The sequence below is a fragment of the Osmerus eperlanus genome, chromosome 19 (assembly GCF_963692335.1).
Source record: "Osmerus eperlanus chromosome 19, fOsmEpe2.1, whole genome shotgun sequence".
NCBI classification, from domain to species: domain Eukaryota; kingdom Metazoa; phylum Chordata; class Actinopteri; order Osmeriformes; family Osmeridae; genus Osmerus; species Osmerus eperlanus.
In genome coordinates this window covers 6,580,694-6,604,098 of record NC_085036.1, presented here as the reverse complement: position 1 = coordinate 6,604,098, position 23,405 = coordinate 6,580,694, and the positions used below count along the sequence as shown (strand labels likewise).

At 43.6% G+C, this 23,405-nt stretch overlaps 3 protein-coding genes and 2 long non-coding RNA genes across 6 annotated transcripts; all 5 read left to right on the top strand.

Annotated features, from left to right (window-relative positions):
- The first annotated feature begins 266 nt into the window (after positions 1–266).
- On the top strand, positions 267–825 carry LOC134039401 (uncharacterized). Its single transcript, XR_009932773.1, has 3 exons — positions 267–345; positions 571–668; positions 794–825. It is a non-coding gene; the product is annotated as an uncharacterized LOC134039401 (long non-coding RNA).
- A 9-nt stretch (positions 826–834) lies between these two features.
- LOC134039400 (DNA polymerase theta-like) lies at positions 835–2,770 on the top strand. The gene is made up of 7 exons (XM_062485243.1): positions 835–876; positions 1,101–1,202; positions 1,413–1,524; positions 1,684–1,808; positions 1,900–2,059; positions 2,381–2,484; positions 2,657–2,770. Exons 3-7 carry the CDS (start codon positions 1,437–1,439, stop codon positions 2,768–2,770), a joined length of 591 nt encoding a protein of 196 aa, XP_062341227.1. The 5' UTR covers positions 835–876; positions 1,101–1,202; positions 1,413–1,436.
- A 2,146-nt stretch (positions 2,771–4,916) lies between these two features.
- On the top strand, positions 4,917–10,238 carry LOC134040026 (DNA polymerase theta-like). Its single transcript, XM_062486249.1, has 15 exons — positions 4,917–4,943; positions 5,073–5,183; positions 5,675–5,725; positions 5,830–6,060; positions 6,171–6,449; positions 6,510–6,623; positions 7,712–7,797; positions 8,023–8,120; positions 8,246–8,328; positions 8,573–8,674; positions 8,885–8,996; positions 9,152–9,276; positions 9,392–9,527; positions 9,849–9,952; positions 10,125–10,238. The coding sequence occupies exons 1-15, from the start codon at positions 4,917–4,919 to the stop codon at positions 10,236–10,238; spliced, it is 1,773 nt and encodes a 590-aa protein (XP_062342233.1).
- Positions 10,239–12,384: 2,146 nt separating this feature from the next.
- LOC134040025 (DNA polymerase theta-like) lies at positions 12,385–17,890 on the top strand. Its single transcript, XM_062486248.1, has 15 exons — positions 12,385–12,411; positions 12,541–12,651; positions 13,143–13,193; positions 13,298–13,528; positions 13,639–13,917; positions 13,978–14,091; positions 15,172–15,257; positions 15,483–15,580; positions 15,706–15,788; positions 16,031–16,132; positions 16,343–16,454; positions 16,610–16,734; positions 16,850–16,985; positions 17,307–17,410; positions 17,514–17,890. The coding sequence occupies exons 1-15, from the start codon at positions 12,385–12,387 to the stop codon at positions 17,625–17,627; spliced, it is 1,773 nt and encodes a 590-aa protein (XP_062342232.1). The 3' UTR covers positions 17,628–17,890.
- A 4,697-nt stretch (positions 17,891–22,587) lies between these two features.
- LOC134039793 (uncharacterized) lies at positions 22,588–23,397 on the top strand. 2 transcript variants are annotated; one of them, XR_009932824.1, is made up of 3 exons: positions 22,588–22,636; positions 22,862–22,959; positions 23,319–23,397. It is a non-coding gene; the product is annotated as an uncharacterized LOC134039793 (long non-coding RNA). The 2 variants fall into 2 exon arrangements; XR_009932823.1 differs by lacking the exon at positions 23,319–23,397 and adding an exon at positions 23,083–23,114.
- The last annotated feature ends 8 nt before the right edge of the window (positions 23,398–23,405 follow it).

Sequence of the window (23,405 nt, the reverse complement as noted above, 5' to 3'; positions counted from 1 at the left end):
ATAAAATATACACAGAAAAATTATTACAAATATTGTTACAATGTAAACTTGACAAAATGTGTAGTCCAGAGCCATAGAAAAAATGTCTATGGCTCTGGTGTAGTCTAAACTGGACTATGGGCCGTAGTGGACTTGATGGACAATCTCATATGGCCGTCACCTAGACATTACAGAACCTTAGCAGCGAAAGTTGGATCCCTCTGCATCAAAACACTTCCTGACGTCACAGTTTGGCTTTCACAACGTATGCTGTATCTAGCCAACCAACTTTGAGATCCAGATGGCCACCGTTGTTGGCGAGAGCCCCCCCTCACAAGATGGCCGCCAGGCTGCCACCCGGCCAGGGTACGTGGGGACCACAGGGAGAGACCGAGAGGGTGACCGTAGGGACACAGAGTGCTGGGGTGGATGGGAGGAGAGACCACAGGAAAAGGCATGCTGGAGAGAGGAGCTGAGTCAAAAGGGGCTCTGTGGAGATCTCAGAGAAAAGCACAGAAAAGTCTCCCTCCAGCTGTATGCTCCTAGGGTGACATTCATAATGATGACACGGTGGGTTTGTCCTCCCAGCAGGAGAGGGCGCTCCAGGCTGCCAGCCCCTCCTGCAGGCAGTCCAGAGAAGGATGTCGCCTTCTCCGTCAGCATGAGACACGCCTTCGTACCCTTCTCAGGTTAGGCCACCCCCTCCTTTGGCTTTGCGTGCGTGTGCAGTCAAAATGAGTTTTGATTGGATTCATTGAAGGTGTGTCTCTCTATCTCTCTACCTCCCTCTATTTCTCTCTCTCTCTCTCTGTAGGAGGGATGATCCTAGCTGCAGATTATTCCCAGTTGTAGCTGCGGGTGCTAGCTCACCTCTCTAAGGACCGGCGCCTCCTACAGGTCAGGAGATACACGCATGCACAAACACAGTCAGACAGGAATGCTGACAGCAAAATGGTCCTCACCTGATGCACTCTCTCTGTCTTTCTCTCTGTTTCCTCTCTCTCTCTCTCTCTCTCTCTCTCTCTCTCTCTCTCTCTCTCTCTCTCTCTCTCTCTCTCTCTCTCTCTCTCTCTGTCTGTCTCTCTGTCTCTGTCTCTCTCTGACACGTGTGTCTGAGCCAGGTGCTGAACGGAGGGGTGGATGTTTTCCGCTGCATCGCGGCAGAGTGGAAGAACATAACCCCAGATGCTGTGAAGGACGGCCTCAGACAGCAGGCCAAGCAGGTGGGGTGGGGCGAGGGGGGTGCTATCAAGGCTAGTTGGTCAAGAACAAAATAAAAAGGGCTGGGTGAGGCTGACTGTCCGATAAACAAACACACACATACTCACTTCATGAAGGTGTGCCACTTACAAATCAGCAAAGTCCCGAAATGTGACAAGTCACATCATGACAAGTCATTAATGTGTGTTAAACATGTGTGCTAACACACTCAGATTTGCTATGGCATCATCTACGGGATGGGAGCCAAGTCTCTGGGGGAGCAGATGGGCGTGGATGAGAACGATGCTGCCTGTTACATAGAGAGCTTCAAGGCCAGATACACAGGTAGACACTGTCTGTGGGCACATTCTTTTAGCCTTGCAAAACAAAGATGCACCATTCCTGTTTGTTCAACTTGTGTGTTGTGTTCATGATTGGTTAAGAGTATGTTTCTGTGTGTGTGTTTCTCTCTCTCTGTGTGTGTGTGTGTGTGTGTCCATCCAGGGATCCAGTCCTTCCTGAGAGACACGGTGAAGAGCTGTGTAAAAAAGGGCTACGTTCAGACACTGCTGGGACGCAGGAGATACCTGCCTGGGATCACAAACGGCAACACCTACGCCAGGGCACATGTATGTGTGTGTGTGTGTGAGGGGGTGAGGGGGTGTGAGGCCCATCTGAAGTGTTATAACACATCTTATCTCTGATGTTTGACTGTAACAGAGTGTGTGTGGTTCTGCCTCTCAGGCAGAGCGCCAGGCGGTGAACACCACTGTTCAGGGTTCAGCTGCTGACATTGTTAAACTGGCCACTGTCAACATCCAGCAGAGACTACAGGAAACCTTCCCTACTGCCCCCCTGTCACATCAACACCCACACTCAGGTAACACACACAGTAGCAAGTAGCTCACAACATTTACAAAAGGTACACATCATGTGACTATTTCAAATATGTCTGTATGAACACAAACACTAATGGCCTTTGCACACATTTGAGTCCGAAATTCGTGTCTGAAATGTTTGCACGTTAAAAAACGTTATGTCAATCACGCTTACACACTACCTCCGAAACATTTAGAGTTTTTTTGACAATTCAAAGCCACCAAATTTTGAGGCTGACGATTACAAAAAAACGCATACGAACATTTTGCACTCAGTGTGAAAAGGCCTTTACTGTGGTACTGATGCGTCAATGGCTGTGCAGACAGGGGCCGTAGCAGGACATGGCCTCGGGTCAGAGGGGCTTACTTCATCCTGCAGCTGCATGACGAGCTGATCTACGAGACCACAGAAGAAGACCTCATTCGGGTATGACTGAACCCTGAGCTTTAACCCCTGACCTTTAGCACCCTAACTTTGAGCACCCTAACCTTGATAGACAGGCTCAGGCCTTAACCCTTCAAGGCTGCCTACAGTGTGATACAGGACAATACTGTGTAAGGACAGAATTTCAGACATGTTTTTCCTCCATCTCCCTTAGGTGGCTCAAATAGTGAAGAGAGAGATGGAGTCAGCAGTCAAGCTTTATGTGAAGCTCAGAGCCAAAGTCAGGGTGGGACCCAGCTGGGGTGACCTCCAGGACATGGAAATATGAAGGTGGGTTGAAAGTGGCCTTAGACATACTGAAGTAGGACTTGACAGCTTTACACAAGTGTTGCTTTCTGTGTTTTTCTACGTATATTTCTGTGTGATAGTCATTTATTCTCAACAATATACTGAATGGACTGAAATGTTTAACATATTTTAAAGTGTCAAGATAAGTTTTAATCTCTGCTGTTTACGAATGAACTGAATGTAGTAATGCATATGTATATTTTTAATCCTCTAAATTGTGATCCTGTGTAAAAGTTATTTGTCGGGGTAACATTTGATCCCATAATTACATATTAATAATATTGTGTTTGAAACGTACAGTAAATGTAATCCATGAATCTCTGAATGTAACCTCCATACTGTGCTGTATGTTAGGATGATTTGTAAATAAAACAAATATATATGAGCAAAGCATCAACAGTGAGACCTCTTTATTAATATCATTTAATAACTATTGAAGCATCTGGTGCTGGAACACCTCAAATCCATCACGGACCCTCTCCTGGACCCCCCTGCAGTTTGCCTACAGAGCCAACAGGTCTGTACATACAGCTACAATTAAAACACGAACAAGGTGCTTGGACTGGGGCAGCTAGCTGAGCCAGTGGTTAGCTGGTCAGGTCCATGCTGGCATGCACGAAGCAAAAATGTTTTGGAGGGAAACAAGAGCTTGCTTATGAAAAATTATGTCTGTATCTTACTTCGACTCGAATGCCGGAGGAGTTCCCGAACAGACCTACACTGCTACAATTATAGACAGGAAAGAATGTAGTCCCAGCCAAGTATTGCTTTGTATGGATTTCAAAATAAAAGATTTACTAAATGACAACATGTGGCGCAAATGAGCGAAATAACAATAATTGCAGATAATTTATTGGAGTGATTTAAATGATGAGAAATATTGACGTAGGCCTATGTATATTTATATCAATACGTTCCATCTTTATGAAAAATACATCCGAATGCTAGACATAATGACGTACAAAAAAACGTAATAATGTGTTATCTGCATACTTTATTGTAACATTACAGAGCTTGCTCATATTTCTTATGAACAAGCAGGTGAACAGTACAGCTTTCTCAGGAGATTTTCTCAGTCAGGCTAATCAGCCAATTTTGTGTTTTTGGTGAGTAATTCTTATTTACTTATTAATATTTACTTTGTATAATATTAGTCGTAACATTGTATTTTAATACTTTGTTTAATTCACATTGCCTGGTGAATGTTTGGAACGGACGGGAAAAGGTGGCGTTTGTGTTTTAACAACGTTTCTGTAATTAGTTATTGCTTAGGGAATTGTTCAAATCTGTGAATATATTTCCAACTTTACCTGTTGGCTATATACAACCAATTCATAATGTATCAGTAAGGCAGAGATAATGATATGTAGAGAACCAGCCTTTTATTGCCAAATTGTATTTTAGTGCTGGCTATATTCATAATGAGAGATTATTCTGATTATTTAAAAACTGAAAAAACTGAAAGTAGTGTCATTGTTCATGCAAATCACGTCTTACAGAAAGCACAATCGTAATTACCAAATGATAAATATTGACGTATATTTATTTAAAATTATATATAAATATCTGTATAAAAGTAGCTTATGTCCAAATGCTACACATTATGATGTAGGCTACAACAACGTCATAATGGTGTACATTCATACTTTAATCTAACATTACAGAGCTACATCACATTTCTTCTGAACAAGTGAACGGTAATTACTGTCTAGCTTTTACTGAAGATTTTCTCAAGATAATCAGCCAATTTGGTGCTTTTCGGTGAGTAATTCTTCTTAACACATTAATACTTAGTGTAATCTTACATGTAACGGAATTTAATGCTAAATGTAATCCACACTTCTGTAATGCAGTTACCGTCAATAACATGGGTGTACAACTAAAAACAAATGTCCTCCACATTCAAAATTCTGTACATTTACAGCAAGTTTTGATACATGGTTTTCTTATTGTGCATTGTTATGACAGACCACATCAGTAAAAAGAGACTCAAGACTCAGTCCACAAAAGTAAATCAAACCTCAACAGCATTGCAGTTACTAACATTTTTTTTAAATCTCAATTGCTTCACAGCCAATTACTGTGCGAAAACATTAAGGAGAGGCAGATCGATGGCTGCAACAAACATGCCGAATCCAGACTCTCCCAGTCAGGTCAGCTCCTCTTTAATAACACTTTCCCATATCACTGTTATTGGCCATAGGCTAATGCAGGGGTTTTCAGAGACTAGATTTATGCAAACCGTGCCCTGACTAATTAACGATGTTGATGATTCTCCACAGTCTGACAGAGTGACAGTACTGCTGAAGAGAAGGGATGAGCGTCCTCTTTCCTCCATCAGCTTGTCATACTCGGATGTCACAACTGACTCAGACACTGATGGTGAATCTCAGGTGAGAGAGCTGTACCTGATGCTGACATTGGGTTATATATTGTTTTCTGTAATGGCGAGTAACCATGCTTGGTGAAGACTAACGACGTATCTTTCACAGAGTGATGATCCTCAGTACCATCCTTGGACCAAAAGAAGTGGCAAGGATTCAACCAAGGGGGATGACCTGTCTCTACATTCATTTGATGAGGCAGATTTTCTGGTCAGCTTGTGCATAGTGATAAGTGAAATGGATAAGGTCTTGCATCAACTTACATTTCAATACTTAAACACCAAACATAGTCAAATCCCAGTGACTGTGTCTCTAATGTAGGGAGATGAACATGATGGAATCAGTTCCCGACAGAATGTCAGAGATTCGAAAAATGGGGATGACCTCTCTATTCATTCATTCGATGAGGCCGATTTTCTGGTCAGTTTGTGCATCAAAAGCATCAAGGTACATTACATTTTTGAACATAGACTAACAATATGTTACCATCTGACCCACAGTGTGATGAGGACTGTGACCACAGTGTGAAACCTGTTCAGGACAAACGCCTGGTATGTGTGTGACAAAAGGTCTATGAATTGGCCTGTTTTTCTGTTCAGATTTTCCCCTCTGCCCTGTTCCTGAACATTGTACTTTACTCTTGCTCTCCCTCTAGAATCGTGTTACGGATTGCGAAGTCCAGGACATTCTGTCTCCCTCTGTGAGTGTACGGAAAGAGAACAGAGCCAATCTGCGGAAGAGAGCCAGGCAGGCCCGTGCCGAAAGACACAATTTCTTTAAAATGTTTGAAAAAATCCTGCAAGACCTGGAACGTGACGCAGACATGGAGGAGATCCCGAACACCAAACACGTCAAAGACGTGTCTGCTGTGAAGATCCAGAGACAGGTATCGAATGACACTATCCTGATTAAGTTGGTCGATTGTCATCCTAAAGCGCCTTGGAAAGATCTCAGGTCCCACATGCCAAATGGTTATATCTTTTCTTGTCTCCCCAGGATCTCTCTGAGATAGAGATCACTTCTGTGGTCCCCCTCTCCATTGAGGATGCCACGGACTCAACCCCTCTGACTCCTCCTACTCCCGAGGTCCTCCTCTTGAACCAGCAGGTCCCCCAGGCTCCTCTCAACTGTGTCACCGTTGGAGTTGTGACTCCTAGCAGGCCTGAGACTCCGCCTGCTGTGGGGTGTTTGCCCCACTCTCGTCTGCCACCAATCACCAACTTGAGCACTGATGCAAAGAAGCTGCTGCAAGGAGGATTGGATGAGCTCCAGCAGGTGGGTCATTATCATCACAGGCAAATATATGATGATATTCACAAGGTGTTCTGTTTTCAGGATATGACGAAGCAGACAACGGGGAAAAAGAAGGCCAAAGCCCAGTCACACATCCAACCACTGACTGTGGAGGAAGATTCCATTAACAACGGGAAGGAGAAGAAAAAGAAAAATGTGGGAAAGAGGTGAGGGCAGATAGCAGAAAGGCTAAATGAAGGGGGTTGTACAATGTGGGTAAAGAGCGCAAGACCCTCATTGTAAGGATGTGAGAATGCATACTGGTATGGCAGATTACATTTGATGTTTTTTCTTATGATTGACAGGTTTCTCCAGTGGCTGTCGCGCAAACTCATATGCGGCTGTTGTTCAGATGTTTAACAAACATCATGCATGCATATTCATGCTCTTTCACTACACTGAGATCATGTAGACATACACACTCCACCCTTACACACACACATTCACTCTCTTTTTCTCTCTCTCTTTCTCTCTCTCTCTCTCTCCCTCCCTCTCTCACACACACACATACACACACATTCACTCTCTTTCTTTCTCTTTCTCTCTCTCTCTCTCTCCCTCTCTTTCACACACATACACTCTCTCTCTCTTTTTCTCTCTCTCTCTATTTCTCACACACACACACACATCTACACACATTCACTCTCTCTCTCTTTCTCTCTTTTTCTCTCTCTTTTTCTCTCTCTTTTTCTCTCTCTTTCTCTCTCTCTCTCTCTCTCTCTCTCTTTCACTACACATAGATCATGTAGACATACACACTTATGACCTCATCAGTTACACACCAGAATTTTTTTTTCATATCACAGATGCTTGACTAAATGTTGTTCTCAATAAAGTTATTATTTTGTGTTTCATTTGGTATTGCTTTTTGATGGTTGATGATTATACTGACCTGCTTCACATGGGTTTCCTGTAGTGGAGATGGACTACTAGTGTTTTCTTCTGGGAGTCTGATAAAGGAAAGAATAAAAATGAATGGTCACACATAAAATATACACAGAAAAATTATTACAAATATTGTTACAATGTAAACTTGACAAAATGTGTAGTCCAGAGCCATAGAAAAAATGTCTATGGCTCTGGTGTAGTCTAAACTGGACTATGGGCCGTAGTGGACTTGATGGACAATCTCATATGGCCGTCACCTAGACATTACAGAACCTTAGCAGCGAAAGTTGGATCCCTCTGCATCAAAACACTTCCTGACGTCACAGTTTGGCTTTCACAACGTATGCTGTATCTAGCCAACCAACTTTGAGATCCAGATGGCCACCGTTGTTGGCGAGAGCCCCCCCTCACAAGATGGCCGCCAGGCTGCCACCCGGCCAGGGTACGTGGGGACCACAGGGAGAGACCGAGAGGGTGACCGTAGGGACACAGAGTGCTGGGGTGGATGGGAGGAGAGACCACAGGAAAAGGCATGCTGGAGAGAGGAGCTGAGTCAAAAGGGGCTCTGTGGAGATCTCAGAGAAAAGCACAGAAAAGTCTCCCTCCAGCTGTATGCTCCTAGGGTGACATTCATAATGATGACACAGTGGGTTTGTCCTCCCAGCAGGAGAGGGCGCTCCAGGCTGCCAGCCCCTCCTGCAGGCAGTCCAGAGAAGGATGTCGCCTTCTCCGTCAGCATGAGACACGCCTTCGTACCCTTCTCAGGTTAGGCCACCCCCTCCTTTGGCTTTGCGTGCGTGTGCAGTCAAAATGAGTTTTGATTGGATTCATTGAAGGTGTGTCTCTCTATCTCTCTACCTCCCTCTATTTCTCTCTCTCTCTCTCTGTAGGAGGGATGATCCTAGCTGCAGATTATTCCCAGTTGGAGCTGCGGGTGCTAGCTCACCTCTCTAAGGACCGGCGCCTCCTACAGGTCAGGAGATACACGCATGCACAAACACAGTCAGACAGGAATGCTGACAGCAAAATGGTCCTCACCTGATGCACTCTCTCTGTCTTTCTCTCTGTTTCCTCTCTCTCTCTCTCTCTCTCTCTCTCTCTCTCTCTCTCTCTCTCTCTCTCTCTCTCTCTCTCTCTCTCTCTCTCTCTCTCTCTGTCTGTCTGTCTCTCTGTCTCTCTCTGTCTCTGTCTCTCTCTGACACGTGTGTCTGAGCCAGGTGCTGAACGGAGGGGTGGATGTTTTCCGCTGCATCGCGGCAGAGTGGAAGAACATAACCCCAGATGCTGTGAAGGACGGCCTCAGACAGCAGGCCAAGCAGGTGGGGTGGGGCGAGGGGGGTGCTATCAAGGCTAGTTGGTCAAGAACAAAATAAAAAGGGCTGGGTGAGGCTGACTGTCCGATAAACAAACACACACATACTCACTTCATGAAGGTGTGCCACTTACAAATCAGCAAAGTCCCGAAATGTGACAAGTCACATCATGACAAGTCATTAATGTGTGTTAAACATGTGTGCTAACACACTCAGATTTGCTATGGCATCATCTACGGGATGGGAGCCAAGTCTCTGGGGGAGCAGATGGGCGTGGATGAGAACGATGCTGCCTGTTACATAGAGAGCTTCAAGGCCAGATACACAGGTAGACACTGTCTGTGGGCACATTCTTTTAGCCTTGCAAAACAAAGATGCACCATTCCTGTTTGTTCAACTTGTGTGTTGTGTTCATGATTGGTTAAGAGTATGTTTCTGTGTGTGTGTTTCTCTCTCTCTGTGTGTGTGTGTGTGTCCATCCAGGGATCCAGTCCTTCCTGAGAGACACGGTGAAGAGCTGTGTAAAAAAGGGCTACGTTCAGACACTGCTGGGACGCAGGAGATACCTGCCTGGGATCACAAACGGCAACACCTACGCCAGGGCACATGTATGTGTGTGTGTGTGTGAGGGGGTGAGGGGGTGTGAGGCCCATCTGAAGTGTTATAACACATCTTATCTCTGATGTTTGACTGTAACAGAGTGTGTGTGGTTCTGCCTCTCAGGCAGAGCGCCAGGCGGTGAACACCACTGTTCAGGGTTCAGCTGCTGACATTGTTAAACTGGCCACTGTCAACATCCAGCAGAGACTACAGGAAACCTTCCCTACTGCCCCCCTGTCACATCAACACCCACACTCAGGTAAAACACACAGTAGCAAGTAGCTCACAACATTTACAAAAGGTACACATCATGTGACTATTTCAAATATGTCTGTATGAACACAAACACTAATGGCCTTTGCACACATTTGAGTCCGAAATTCGTGTCTGAAATGTTTGCACGTTAAAAAACGTTATGTCAATCACGCTTACACACTACCTCCGAAACATTTAGAGTTTTTTTGACAATTCAAAGCCACCAAATTTTGAGGCTGACGATTACAAAAAAACGCATACGAACATTTTGCACTCAGTGTGAAAAGGCCTTTACTGTGGTACTGATGCGTCAATGGCTGTGCAGACAGGGGCCGTAGCAGGACATGGCCTCGGGTCAGAGGGGCTTACTTCATCCTGCAGCTGCATGACGAGCTGATCTACGAGACCACAGAAGAAGACCTCATTCGGGTATGACTGAACCCTGAGCTTTAACCCCTGACCTTTAGCACCCTAACTTTGAGCACCCTAACCTTGATAGACAGGCTCAGGCCTTAACCCTTCAAGGCTGCCTACAGTGTGATACAGGACAATACTGTGTAAGGACAGAATTTCAGACATGTTTTTCCTCCATCTCCCTTAGGTGGCTCAAATAGTGAAGAGAGAGATGGAGTCAGCAGTCAAGCTTTATGTGAAGCTCAGAGCCAAAGTCAGGGTGGGACCCAGCTGGGGTGACCTCCAGGACATGGAAATATGAAGGTGGGTTGAAAGTGGCCTTAGACATACTGAAGTAGGACTTGACAGCTTTACACAAGTGTTGCTTTCTGTGTTTTTCTACGTATATTTCTGTGTGATAGTCATTTATTCTCAACAATATACTGAATGGACTGAAATGTTTAACATATTTTAAAGTGTCAAGATAAGTTTTAATCTCTGCTGTTTACGAATGAACTGAATGTAGTAATGCATATGTATATTTTTAATCCTCTAAATTGTGATCCTGTGTAAAAGTTATTTGTCGGGGTAACATTTGATCCCATAATTACATATTAATAATATTGTGTTTGAAACGTACAGTAAATGTAATCCATGAATCTCTGAATGTAACCTCCATACTGTGCTGTATGTTAGGATGATTTGTAAATAAAACAAATATATATGAGCAAAGCATCAACAGTGAGACCTCTTTATTAATATCATTTAATAACTATTGAAGCATCTGGTGTTGGAACACCTCAAATCCATCACGGACCCTCTCCTGGACCCCCCTGCAGTTTGCCTACAGAGCCAACAGGTCTGTACATACAGCTACAATTAAAACACGAACAAGGTGCTTGGACTGGGGCAGCTAGCTGAGCCAGTGGTTAGCTGGTCAGGTCCATGCTGGCATGCACGAAGCAAAAATGTTTTGGAGGGAAACAAGAGCTTGCTTATGAAAAATTATGTCTGTATCTTACTTCGACTCGAATGCCGGAGGAGTTCCCGAACAGACCTACACTGCTACAATTATAGACAGGAAAGAATGTAGTCCCAGCCAAGTATTGCTTTGTATGGATTTCAAAATAAAAGATTTACTAAATGACAACATGTGGCGCAAATGAGCGAAATAACAATAATTGCAGATAATTTATTGGAGTGATTTAAATGATGAGAAATATTGACGTAGGCCTATGTATATTTATATCAATACGTTCCATCTTTATGAAAAATACATCCGAATGCTAGACATAATGACGTACAAAAAAACGTAATAATGTGTTATCTGCATACTTTATTGTAACATTACAGAGCTTGCTCATATTTCTTCTGAACAAGCAGGTGAACAGTACAGCTTTCTCAGGAGATTTTCTCAGTCAGGCTAATCAGCCAATTTTGTGTTTTTGGTGAGTAATTCTTATTTACTTATTAATATTTACTTTGTATAATATTAGTCGTAACATTGTATTTTAATACTTTGTTTAATTCACATTGCCTGGTGAATGTTTGGAACGGACGGGAAAAGGTGGCGTTTGTGTTTTAACAACGTTTCTGTAATTAGTTATTGCTTAGGGAATTGTTCAAATCTGTGAATATATTTCCAACTTTACCTGTTGGCTATATACAACCAATTCATAATGTATCAGTAAGGCAGAGATAATGATATGTAGAGAACCAGCCTTTTATTGCCAAATTGTATTTTAGTGCTGGCTATATTCATAATGAGAGATTATTCTGATTATTTAAAAACTGAAAAAACTGAAAGTAGTGTCATTGTTCATGCAAATCACGTCTTACAGAAAGCACAATCGTAATTACCAAATGATAAATATTGACGTATATTTATTTAAAATGATATATAAATATCTGTATAAAAGTAGCTTATGTCCAAATGCTACACATTATGATGTAGGCTACAACAACGTCATAATGGTGTACATTCATACTTTAATCTAACATTACAGAGCTACATCACATTTCTTCTGAACAAGTGAACGGTAATTACTGTCTAGCTTTTACTGAAGATTTTCTCAAGATAATCAGCCAATTTGGTGCTTTTCGGTGAGTAATTCTTCTTAACACATTAATACTTAGTGTAATCTTACATGTAACGGAATTTAATGCTAAATGTAATCCACACTTCTGTAATGCAGTTAACGTCAATAACATGGGTGTACAACTAAAAACAAATGTCCTCCACATTCAAAATTCTGTACATTTACAGCAAGTTTTGATACATGGTTTTCTTATTGTGCATTGTTATGACAGACCACATCAGTAAAAAGAGACTCAAGACTCAGTCCACAAAAGTAAATCAAACCTCAACAGCATTGCAGTTACTAACATTTTTTTAAAATCTCAATTGCTTCACAGCCAATTACTGTGCGAAAACATTAAGGAGAGGCAGATCGATGGCTGCAACAAACATGCCGAATCCAGACTCTCCCAGTCAGGTCAGCTCCTCTTTAATAACACTTTCCCATATCACTGTTATTGGCCATAGGCTAATGCAGGGGTTTTCAGAGACTAGATTTATGCAAACCGTGCCCTGACTAATTAACGATGTTGATGATTCTCCACAGTCTGACAGAGTGACAGTACTGCTGAAGAGAAGGGATGAGCGTCCTCTTTCCTCCATCAGCTTGTCATACTCGGATGTCACAACTGACTCAGACACTGATGGTGAATCTCAGGTGAGAGAGCTGTACCTGATGCTGACATTGGGTTATATATTGTTTTCTGTAATGGCGAGTAACCATGCTTGGTGAAGACTAACGACGTATCTTTCACAGAGTGATGATCCTCAGTACCATCCTTGGACCAAAAGAAGTGGCAAGGATTCAACCAAGGGGGATGACCTGTCTCTACATTCATTTGATGAGGCAGATTTTCTGGTCAGCTTGTGCATAGTGATAAGTGAAATGGATAAGGTCTTGCATCAACTTACATTTCAATACTTAAACACCAAACATAGTCAAATCCCAGTGACTGTGTCTCTAATGTAGGGAGATGAACATGATGGAATCAGTTCCCGACAGAATGTCAGAGATTCGAAAAATGGGGATGACCTCTCTATTCATTCATTCGATGAGGCAGATTTTCTGGTCAGTTTGTGCATCAAAAGCATCAAGGTACATTACATTTTTGAACATAGACTAACAATATGTTACCATCTGACCCACAGTGTGATGAGGACTGTGACCACAGTGTGAAACCTGTTCAGGACAAACGCCTGGTATGTGTGTGACAAAAGGTCTATGAATTGGCCTGTTTTTCTGTTCAGATTTTCCCCTCTGCCCTGTTCCTGCACATTGTACTTTACTCTTGCTCTCCCTCTAGAATCGTGTTACGGATTGCGAAGTCCAGGACATTCTGTCTCCCTCTGTGAGTGTACGGAAAGAGAACAGAGCCAATCTGCGGAAGAGAGCCAGGCAGGCCCGTGCCGAAAGACACAATTTCTTTAAAATGTTTGAAAAAATCCTGCAAGACCTGGAACGTGACGCAGACATGGAGGAGATCCCGAACACCAAACACGTCAAAGACGTGTCTGCTGTGAAGATCCAGAGACAGGTATCGAATGACACTATCCTGATTAAGTTGGTCGATTGTCATCCTAAAGCGCCTTGGAAAGATCTCAGGTCCCACATGCCAAAAGGTTATATCTTCTCTTGTCTCCCCAGGATCTCTCTGAGATAGAGATCACTTCTGTGGTCCCCCTCTCCATTGAGGATGCCACGGACTCAACCCCTCTGACTCCTCCTACTCCCGAGGTCCTCCTCTTGAACCAGCAGGTCCCCCAGGCTCCTCTCAACTGTGTCACCGTTGGAGTTGTGACTCCTAGCAGGCCTGAGACTCCGCCTGCTGTGGGGTGTTTGCCCCACTCTCGTCTGCCACCAATCACCAACTTGAGCACTGATGCAAAGAAGCTGCTGCAAGGAGGATTGGATGAGCTCCAGCAGGTGGGTCATTATCATCACAGGCAAATATATGATGATATTCACAAGGTGTTCTGTTTTCAGGATATGACGAAGCAGACAACGGGGAAAAAGAAGGCCAAAGCCCAGTCACACATCCAACCACTGACTGTGGAGGAAGATTCCATTAACAACGGGAAGGAGAAGAAAAAGAAAAATGTGGGAAAGAGGTGAGGGCAGATAGCAGAAAGGCTAAATGAAGGGGGTTGTACAATGTGGGTAAAGAGCGCAAGACCCTCATTGTAAGGATGTGAGAATGCATACTGGTATGGCAGATTACATTTGATGTTTTTTCTTATGATTGACAGGTTTCTCCAGTGGCTGTCGCGCAAACTCATATGCGGCTGTTGTTCAGATGTTTAACAAACATCATGCATGCATATTCATGCTCTTTCACTACACTGAGATCATGTAGACATACACACTCCACCCTTACACACACACATTCACTCTCTTTTTCTCTCTCTCTTTCTCTCTCTCTCTCTCTCCCTCCCTCTCTCACACACACACATACACACACATTCACTCTCTTTCTTCCTCTTTCTCTCTCTCTCTCTCTCCCTCTCTTTCACACACATACACTCTCTCTCTCTTTTTCTCTCTCTCTCTATTTCTCACACACACACACACATCTACACACATTCACTCTCTCTCTCTTTCTCTCTTTTTCTCTCTCTTTTTCTCTCTCTTTTTCTCTCTCTTTCTCTCTCTCTCTCTCTCTTTCACTACACATAGATCATGTAGACATACACACTTATGACCTCATCAGTTACACACCAGAATTTTTTTTTCATATCACAGATGCTTGACTAAATGTTGTTCTCAATAAAGTTATTATTTTGTGTTTCATTTGGTATTGCTTTTTGATGGTTGATGATTATACTGACCTGCTTCACATGGGTTTGCTGTAGTGGAGATGGACTACTAGTGTTTTCTTCTGGGAGTCTGATAAAGGAAAGAATAAAAATGAATGGTCACACATAAAATATACACAGAAAAATTATTACAAATATTGTTACAATGTAAACTTGACAAAATGTGTAGTCCAGAGCCATAGAAAAAATGTCTATGGCTCTGGTGTAGTCTAAACTGGACTATGGGCCGTAGTGGACTTGATGGACAATCTCATATGGCCGTCACCTAGACATTACAGAACCTTAGCAGCGAAAGTTGGATCCCTCTGCATCAAAACACTTCCTGACGTCACAGTTTGGCTTTCACAACGTATGCTGTATCTAGCCAACCAACTTTGAGATCCAGATGGCCACCGTTGTTGGCGAGAGCCCCCCCTCACAAGATGGCCGCCAGGCTGCCACCCGGCCAGGGTACGTGGGGACCACAGGGAGAGACCGAGAGGGTGACCGTAGGGACACAGAGTGCTGGGGTGGATGGGAGGAGAGACCACAGGAAAAGGCATGCTGGAGAGAGGAGCTGAGTCAAAAGGGGCTCTGTGGAGATCTCAGAGAAAAGCACAGAAAAGTCTCCCTCCAGCTGTATGCTCCTAGGGTGACATTCATAATGATGACACGGTGGGTTTGTCCTCCCAGCAGGAGAGGGCGCTCCAGGCTGCCAGCCCCTCCTGCAGGCAGTCCAGAGAAGGATGTCGCCTTCTCCGTCAGCATGAGACACGCCTTCGTACCCTTCTCAGGTTAGGCCACCCCCTCCTTTGGCTTTGCGTGCGCGTGCAGTCAAAATGAGTTTTGATTGGATTCATTGAAGGTGTGTCTCTCTATCTCTCTACCTCCCTCTATTTCTCTCTCTCTCTCTCTGTAGGAGGGATGATCCTAGCTGCAGATTATTCCCAGTTGGAGCTGCGGGTGCTAGCTCACCTCTCTAAGGACCGGCGCCTCCTACAGGTCAGGAGATACACGCATGCACAAACACAGTCAGACAGGAATGCTGACAGCAAAATGGTCCTCACCTGATGCACTCTCTCTGTCTTTCTCTCTGTTTCCTCTCTCTCTCTCTCTCTCTCTCTCTCTCTCTCTCTCTCTCTCTCTCTCTCTCTCTCTCTCTCTCTCTCTCTCTCTCTCTCTCTCTCTCTCTGTCTGTCTGTCTCTCTGTCTCTGTCTCTCTCTGACACGTGTGTCTGAGCCAGGTGCTGAACGGAGGGGTGGATGTTTTCCGCTGCATCGCGGCAGAGTGGAAGAACATAACCCCAGATGCTGTGAAGGACGGCCTCAGACAGCAGGCCAAGCAGGTGGGGTGGGGCGAGGGGGGTGCTATCAAGGCTAGTTGGTCAAGAACAAAAAAAAAAGGGCTGGGTGAGGCTGACTGTCCGATAAACAAACACACACATACTCACTTCATGAAGGTGTGCCACTTACAAATCAGCAAAGTCCCGAAATGTGACAAGTCACATCATGACAAGTCATTAATGTGTGTTAAACATGTGTGCTAACACACTCAGATTTGCTATGGCATCATCTACGGGATGGGAGCCAAGTCTCTGGGGGAGCAGATGGGCGTGGATGAGAACGATGCTGCCTGTTACATAGAGAGCTTCAAGGCCAGATACACAGGTAGACACTGTCTGTGGGCACATTCTTTTAGCCTTGCAAAACAAAGATGCACCATTCCTGTTTGTTCAACTTGTGTGTTGTGTTCATGATTGGTTAAGAGTATGTTTCTGTGTGTGTGTTTCTCTCTCTCTGTGTGTGTGTGTGTGTCCATCCAGGGATCCAGTCCTTCCTGAGAGACACGGTGAAGAGCTGTGTAAAAAAGGGCTACGTTCAGACACTGCTGGGACGCAGGAGATACCTGCCTGGGATCACAAACGGCAACACCTACGCCAGGGCACATGTATGTGTGTGTGTGTGTGAGGGGGTGAGGGGGTGTGAGGCCCATCTGAAGTGTTATAACACATCTTATCTCTGATGTTTGACTGTAACAGAGTGTGTGTGGTTCTGCCTCTCAGGCAGAGCGCCAGGCGGTGAACACCACTGTTCAGGGTTCAGCTGCTGACATTGTTAAACTGGCCACTGTCAACATCCAGCAGAGACTACAGGAAACCTTCCCTACTGCCCCCCTGTCACATCAACACCCACACTCAGGTAACACACACAGTAGCAAGTAGCTCACAACATTTACAAAAGGTACACATCATGTGACTATTTCAAATATGTCTGTATGAACACAAACACTAATGGCCTTTGCACACATTTGAGTCCGAAATTCGTGTCTGAAATGTTTGCACGTTAAAAAACGTTATGTCAATCACGCTTACACACTACCTCCGAAACATTTAGAGTTTTTTTGACAATTCAAAGCCACCAAATTTTGAGGCTGACGATTACAAAAAAACGCATACGAACATTTTGCACTCAGTGTGAAAAGGCCTTTACTGTGGTACTGATGCGTCAATGGCTGTGCAGACAGGGGCCGTAGCAGGACATGGCCTCGGGTCAGAGGGGCTTACTTCATCCTGCAGCTGCATGACGAGCTGATCTACGAGACCACAGAAGAAGACCTCATTCGGGTATGACTGAACCCTGAGCTTTAACCCCTGACCTTTAGCACCCTAACTTTGAGCACCCTAACCTTGATAGACAGGCTCTATGTTTTTCCTCCATCTCCCTTAGGTGGCTCAAATAGTGAAGAGAGAGATGGAGTCAGCAGTCAAGCTTTATGTGAAGCTCAGAGCCAAAGTCAGGGTGGGACCCAGCTGGGGTGACCTCCAGGACATGGAAATATGAAGGTGGGTTGAAAGTGGCCTTAGACATACTGAAGTAGGACTTGACAGCTTTACACAAGTGTTGCTTTCTGTGTTTTTCTACGTATATTTCTGTGTGATAGTCATTTATTCTCAACAATATACTGAATGGACTGAAATGTTTAACATATTTTAAAGTGTCAAGATAAGTTTTAATCTCTGCTGTTTACGAATGAACTGAATGTAGTAATGCATATGTATATTTTTAATCCTCTAAATTGTGATCCTGTGTAAAAGTTATTTGTCGGGGTAACATTTGATCCCATAATTACATATTAATAATATTGTGTTTGAAACGTACAGTAAATGTAATCCATGAATCTCTGAATGTAACCTCCATACTGTGCTGTATGTTAGGATGATTTGTAAATAAAACAAATATATATGAGCAAAGCATCAACAGTGAGACCTCTTTATTAATATCATTTAATAACTATTGAAGCATCTGGTGTTGGAACACCTCAAATCCATCACGGACCCTCTCCTGGACCCCCCTGCAGTTTGCCTACAGAGCCAACAGGTCTGTACATACAGCTACAATTAAAACACGAACAAGGTGCTTGGACTGGGGCAGCTAGCTGAGCCAGTGGTTAGCTGGTCAGGTCCATGCTGGCATGCACGAAGCAAAAATGTTTTGGAGGGAAACAAGAGCTTGCTTATGAAAAATTATGTCTGTATCTTACTTCGACTCGAATGCCGGAGGAGTTCCCGAACAGACCTACACTGCTACAATTATAGACAGGAAAGAATGTAGTCCCAGCCAAGTATTGCTTTGTATGGATTTCAAAATAAAAGATTTACTAAATGACAACATGTGGCGCAAATGAGCGAAATAACAATAATTGCAGATAATTTATTGGAGTGATTTAAATGATGAGAAATATTGACGTAGGCCTATGTATATTTATATCAATACGTTCCATCTTTATGAAAAATACATCCGAATGCTAGACATAATGACGTACAAAAAAACGTAATAATGTGTTATCTGCATACTTTATTGTAACATTACAGAGCTTGCTCATATTTCTTCTGAACAAGCAGGTGAACAGTACAGCTTTCTCAGGAGATTTTCTCAGTCAGGCTAATCAGCCAATTTTGTGTTTTTGGTGAGTAATTCTTATTTACTTATTAATATTTACTTTGTATAATATTAGTCGTAACATTGTATTTTAATACTTTGTTTAATTCACATTGCCTGGTGAATGTTTGGAACGGACGGGAAAAGGTGGCGTTTGTGTTTTAACAACGTTTCTGTAATTAGTTATTGCTTAGGGAATTGTTCAAATCTGTGAATATATTTCCAACTTTACCTGTTGGCTATATACAACCAATTCATAATGTATCAGTAAGGCAGAGATAATGATATGTAGAGAACCAGCCTTTTATTGCCAAATTGTATTTTAGTGCTGGCTATATTCATAATGAGAGATTATTCTGATTATTTAAAAACTGAAAAAACTGAAAGTAGTGTCATTGTTCATGCAAATCACGTCTTACAGAAAGCACAATCGTAATTACCAAATGATAAATATTGACGTATATTTATTTAAAATGATATATAAATATCTGTATAAAAGTAGCTTATGTCCAAATGCTACACATTATGATGTAGGCTACAACAACGTCATAATGGTGTACATTCATACTTTAATCTAACATTACAGAGCTACATCACATTTCTTCTGAACAAGTGAACGGTAATTACTGTCTAGCTTTTACTGAAGATTTTCTCAAGATAATCAGCCAATTTGGTGCTTTTCGGTGAGTAATTCTTCTTAACACATTAATACTTAGTGTAATCTTACATGTAACGGAATTTAATGCTAAATGTAATCCACACTTCTGTAATGCAGTTAACGTCAATAACATGGGTGTACAACTAAAAACAAATGTCCTCCACATTCAAAATTCTGTACATTTACAGCAAGTTTTGATACATGGTTTTCTTATTGTGCATTGTTATGACAGACCACATCAGTAAAAAGAGACTCAAGACTCAGTCCACAAAAGTAAATCAAACCTCAACAGCATTGCAGTTACTAACATTTTTTTTAAATCTCAATTGCTTCACAGCCAATTACTGTGCGAAAACATTAAGGAGAGGCAGATCGATGGCTGCAACAAACATGCCGAATCCAGACTCTCCCAGTCAGGTCAGCTCCTCTTTAATAACACTTTCCCATATCACTGTTATTGGCCATAGGCTAATGCAGGGGTTTTCAGAGACTAGATTTATGAAAACCGTGCCCTGACTAATTAACGATGTTGATGATTCTCCACAGTCTGACAGAGTGACAGTACTGCTGAAGAGAAGGGATGAGCGTCCTCTTTCCTCCATCAGCTTGTCATACTCGGATGTCACAACTGACTCAGACACTGATGGTGAATCTCAGGTGAGAGAGCTGTACCTGATGCTGACATTGGGTTATATATTGTTTTCTGTAATGGCGAGTAACCATGCTTGGTGAAGACTAACGACGTATCTTTCACAGAGTGATGATCCTCAGTACCATCCTTGGACCAAAAGAAGTGGCAAGGATTCAACCAAGGGGGATGACCTGTCTCTACATTCATTTGATGAGGCAGATTTTCTGGTCAGCTTGTGCATAGTGATAAGTGAAATGGATAAGGTCTTGCATCAACTTACATTTCAATACTTAAACACCAAACATAGTCAAATCCCAGTGACTGTGTCTCTAATGTAGGGAGATGAACATGATGGAATCAGTTCCCGACAGAATGTCAGAGATTCGAAAAATGGGGATGACCTCTCTATTCATTCATTCGATGAGGCCGATTTTCTGGTCAGTTTGTGCATCAAAAGCATCAAGGTACATTACATTTTTGAACATAGACTAACAATATGTTACCATCTGACCCACAGTGTGATGAGGACTGTGACCACAGTGTGAAACCTGTTCAGGACAAACGCCTGGTATGTGTGTGACAAAAGGTCTATGAATTGGCCTGTTTTTCTGTTCAGATTTTCCCCTCTGCCCTGTTCCTGCACATTGTACTTTACTCTTGCTCTCCCTCTAGAATCGTGTTACGGATTGCGAAGTCCAGGACATTCTGTCTCCCTCTGTGAGTGTACACAGAGAACAGAGCCAATCTGCGGAAGAGAGCCAGGCAGGCCCGTGCCGAAAGACACAATTTCTTTAAAATGTTTGAAAAAATCCTGCAAGACCTGGAACGTGACGCAGACATGGAGGAGATCCCGAACACCAAACACGTCAAAGACGTGTCTGCTGTGAAGATCCAGAGACAGGTATCGAATGACACTATCCTGATTAAGTTGGTCGATTGTCATCCTAAAGCGCCTTGGAAAGATCTCAGGTCCCACATGCCAAAAGGTTATATCTTCTCTTGTCTCCCCAGGATCTCTCTGAGATAGAGATCACTTCTGTGGTCCCCCTCTCCATTGAGGATGCCACGGACTCAACCCCTCTGACTCCTCCTACTCCCGAGGTCCTCCTCTTGAACCAGCAGGTCCCCCAGGCTCCTCTCAACTGTGTCACCGTTGGAGTTGTGACTCCTAGCAGGCCTGAGACTCCGCCTGCTGTGGGGTGTTTGCCCCACTCTCGTCTGCCACCAATCACCAACTTGAGCACTGATGCAAAGAAGCTGCTGCAAGGAGGATTGGATGAGCTCCAGCAGGTGGGTCATTATCATCACAGGCAAATATATGATGATATTCACAAGGTGTTCTGTTTTCAGGATATGACGAAGCAGACAACGGGGAAAAAGAAGGCCAAAGCCCAGTCACACATCCAACCACTGACTGTGGAGGAAGATTCCATTAACAACGGGAAGGAGAAGAAAAAGAAAAATGTGGGAAAGAGGTGAGGGCAGATAGCAGAAAGGCTAAATGAAGGGGGTTGTACAATGTGGGTAAAGAGCGCAAGACCCTCATTGTAAGGATGTGAGAATGCATACTGGTATGGCAGATTACATTTGATGTTTTTTCTTATGATTGACAGGTTTCTCCAGTGGCTGTCGCGCAAACTCATATGCGGCTGTTGTTCAGATGTTTAACAAACATCATGCATGCATATTCATGCTCTTTCACTACACTGAGATCATGTAGACATACACACTCCACCCTTACACACACACATTCACTCTCTTTTTCTCTCTCTCTTTCTCTCTCTCTCTCTCTCCCTCCCTCTCTCACACACACACATACACACACATTCACTCTCTTTCTTTCTCTTTCTCTCTCTCTCTCTCTCCCTCTCTTTCACACACATACACTCTCTCTCTCTTTTTCTCTCTCTCTCTATTTCTCACACACACACACACATCTACACACATTCACTCTCTCTCTCTTTCTCTCTTTTTCTCTCTCTTTTTCTCTCTCTTTCTCTCTCTCTCTCTCTCTCTCTTTCACTACACATAGATCATGTAGACATACACACTTATGACATCATCAGTTACACACCAGAATTTTGTTTTCATATCACAGATGCTTGACTAAATGTTGTTCTCAATAAAGTTATTATTTTGTGTTTCATTTGGTATTGCTTTTTGATGGTTGATGATTATACTGACCTGCTTCACATGGGTTTCCTGTAGTGGAGATGGACTACTAGTGTTTTCTTCTGGGAGTCTGATAAAGGAAAGAATAAAAATGAATGGTCACACATAAAATATACACAGAAAAATTATTACAAATATTGTTACAATGTAAACTTGACAAAATGTGTAGTCCAGAGCCATAGAAAAAATGTCTATGGCTCTGGTGTAGTCTAAACTGGACTATGGGCCGTAGTGGACTTGATGGACAATCTCATATGGCCGTCACCTAGACATTACAGAACCTTAGCAGCGAAAGTTGGATCCCTCTGCATCAAAACACTTCCTGAAGTCACAGTTTGGCTTTCACAACGTATGCTGTATCTAGCCAACCAACTTTGAGATCCAGATGGCCACCGTTGTTGGCGAGAGCCCCCCCTCACAAGATGGCCGCCAGGCTGCCACCCGGCCAGGGTACGTGGGGACCACAGGGAGAGACCGAGAGGGTGACCGTAGGGACACAGAGTGCTGGGGTGGATGGGAGGAGAGACCACAGGAAAAGGCATGCTGGAGAGAGGAGCTGAGTCAAAAGGGGCTCTGTGGAGATCTCAGAGAAAAGCACAGAAAAGTCTCCCTCCAGCTGTATGCTCCTAGGGTGACATTCATAATGATGACACGGTGGGTTTGTCCTCCCAGCAGGAGAGGGCGCTCCAGGCTGCCAGCCCCTCCTGCAGGCAGTCCAGAGAAGGATGTCGCCTTCTCCGTCAGCATGAGACACGCCTTCGTACCCTTCTCAGGTTAGGCCACCCCCTCCTTTGGCTTTGCGTGCGCGTGCAGTCAAAATGAGTTTTGATTGGATTCATTGAAGGTGTGTCTCTCTCTATCTCTCTACCTCCCTCTATCTCTCTCTCTTTCTGTAGGAGGGATGATCCTAGCTGCAGATTATTCCCAGTTGGAGCTGCAGGTGCTAGCTCACCTCTCTAAGGACCGGCGCCTCCTACAGGTCAGGAGATACACGCATGCACAAACACAGTCAGACAGGAATGCTGACAGCAAAATGGTCCTCACCTGATGCACTCTCTCTGTCTTTCTCTCTGTGTCTCTCTCTCTGTCTCTCTCTGTCTCTGTCTCTCTCTGACACGTGTGTCTGAGCCAGGTGCTGAACGGAGGGGTGGATGTTTTCCGCTGCATCGCGGCAGAGTGGAAGAACATAACCCCAGATGCTGTGAAGGACGGCTTCAGA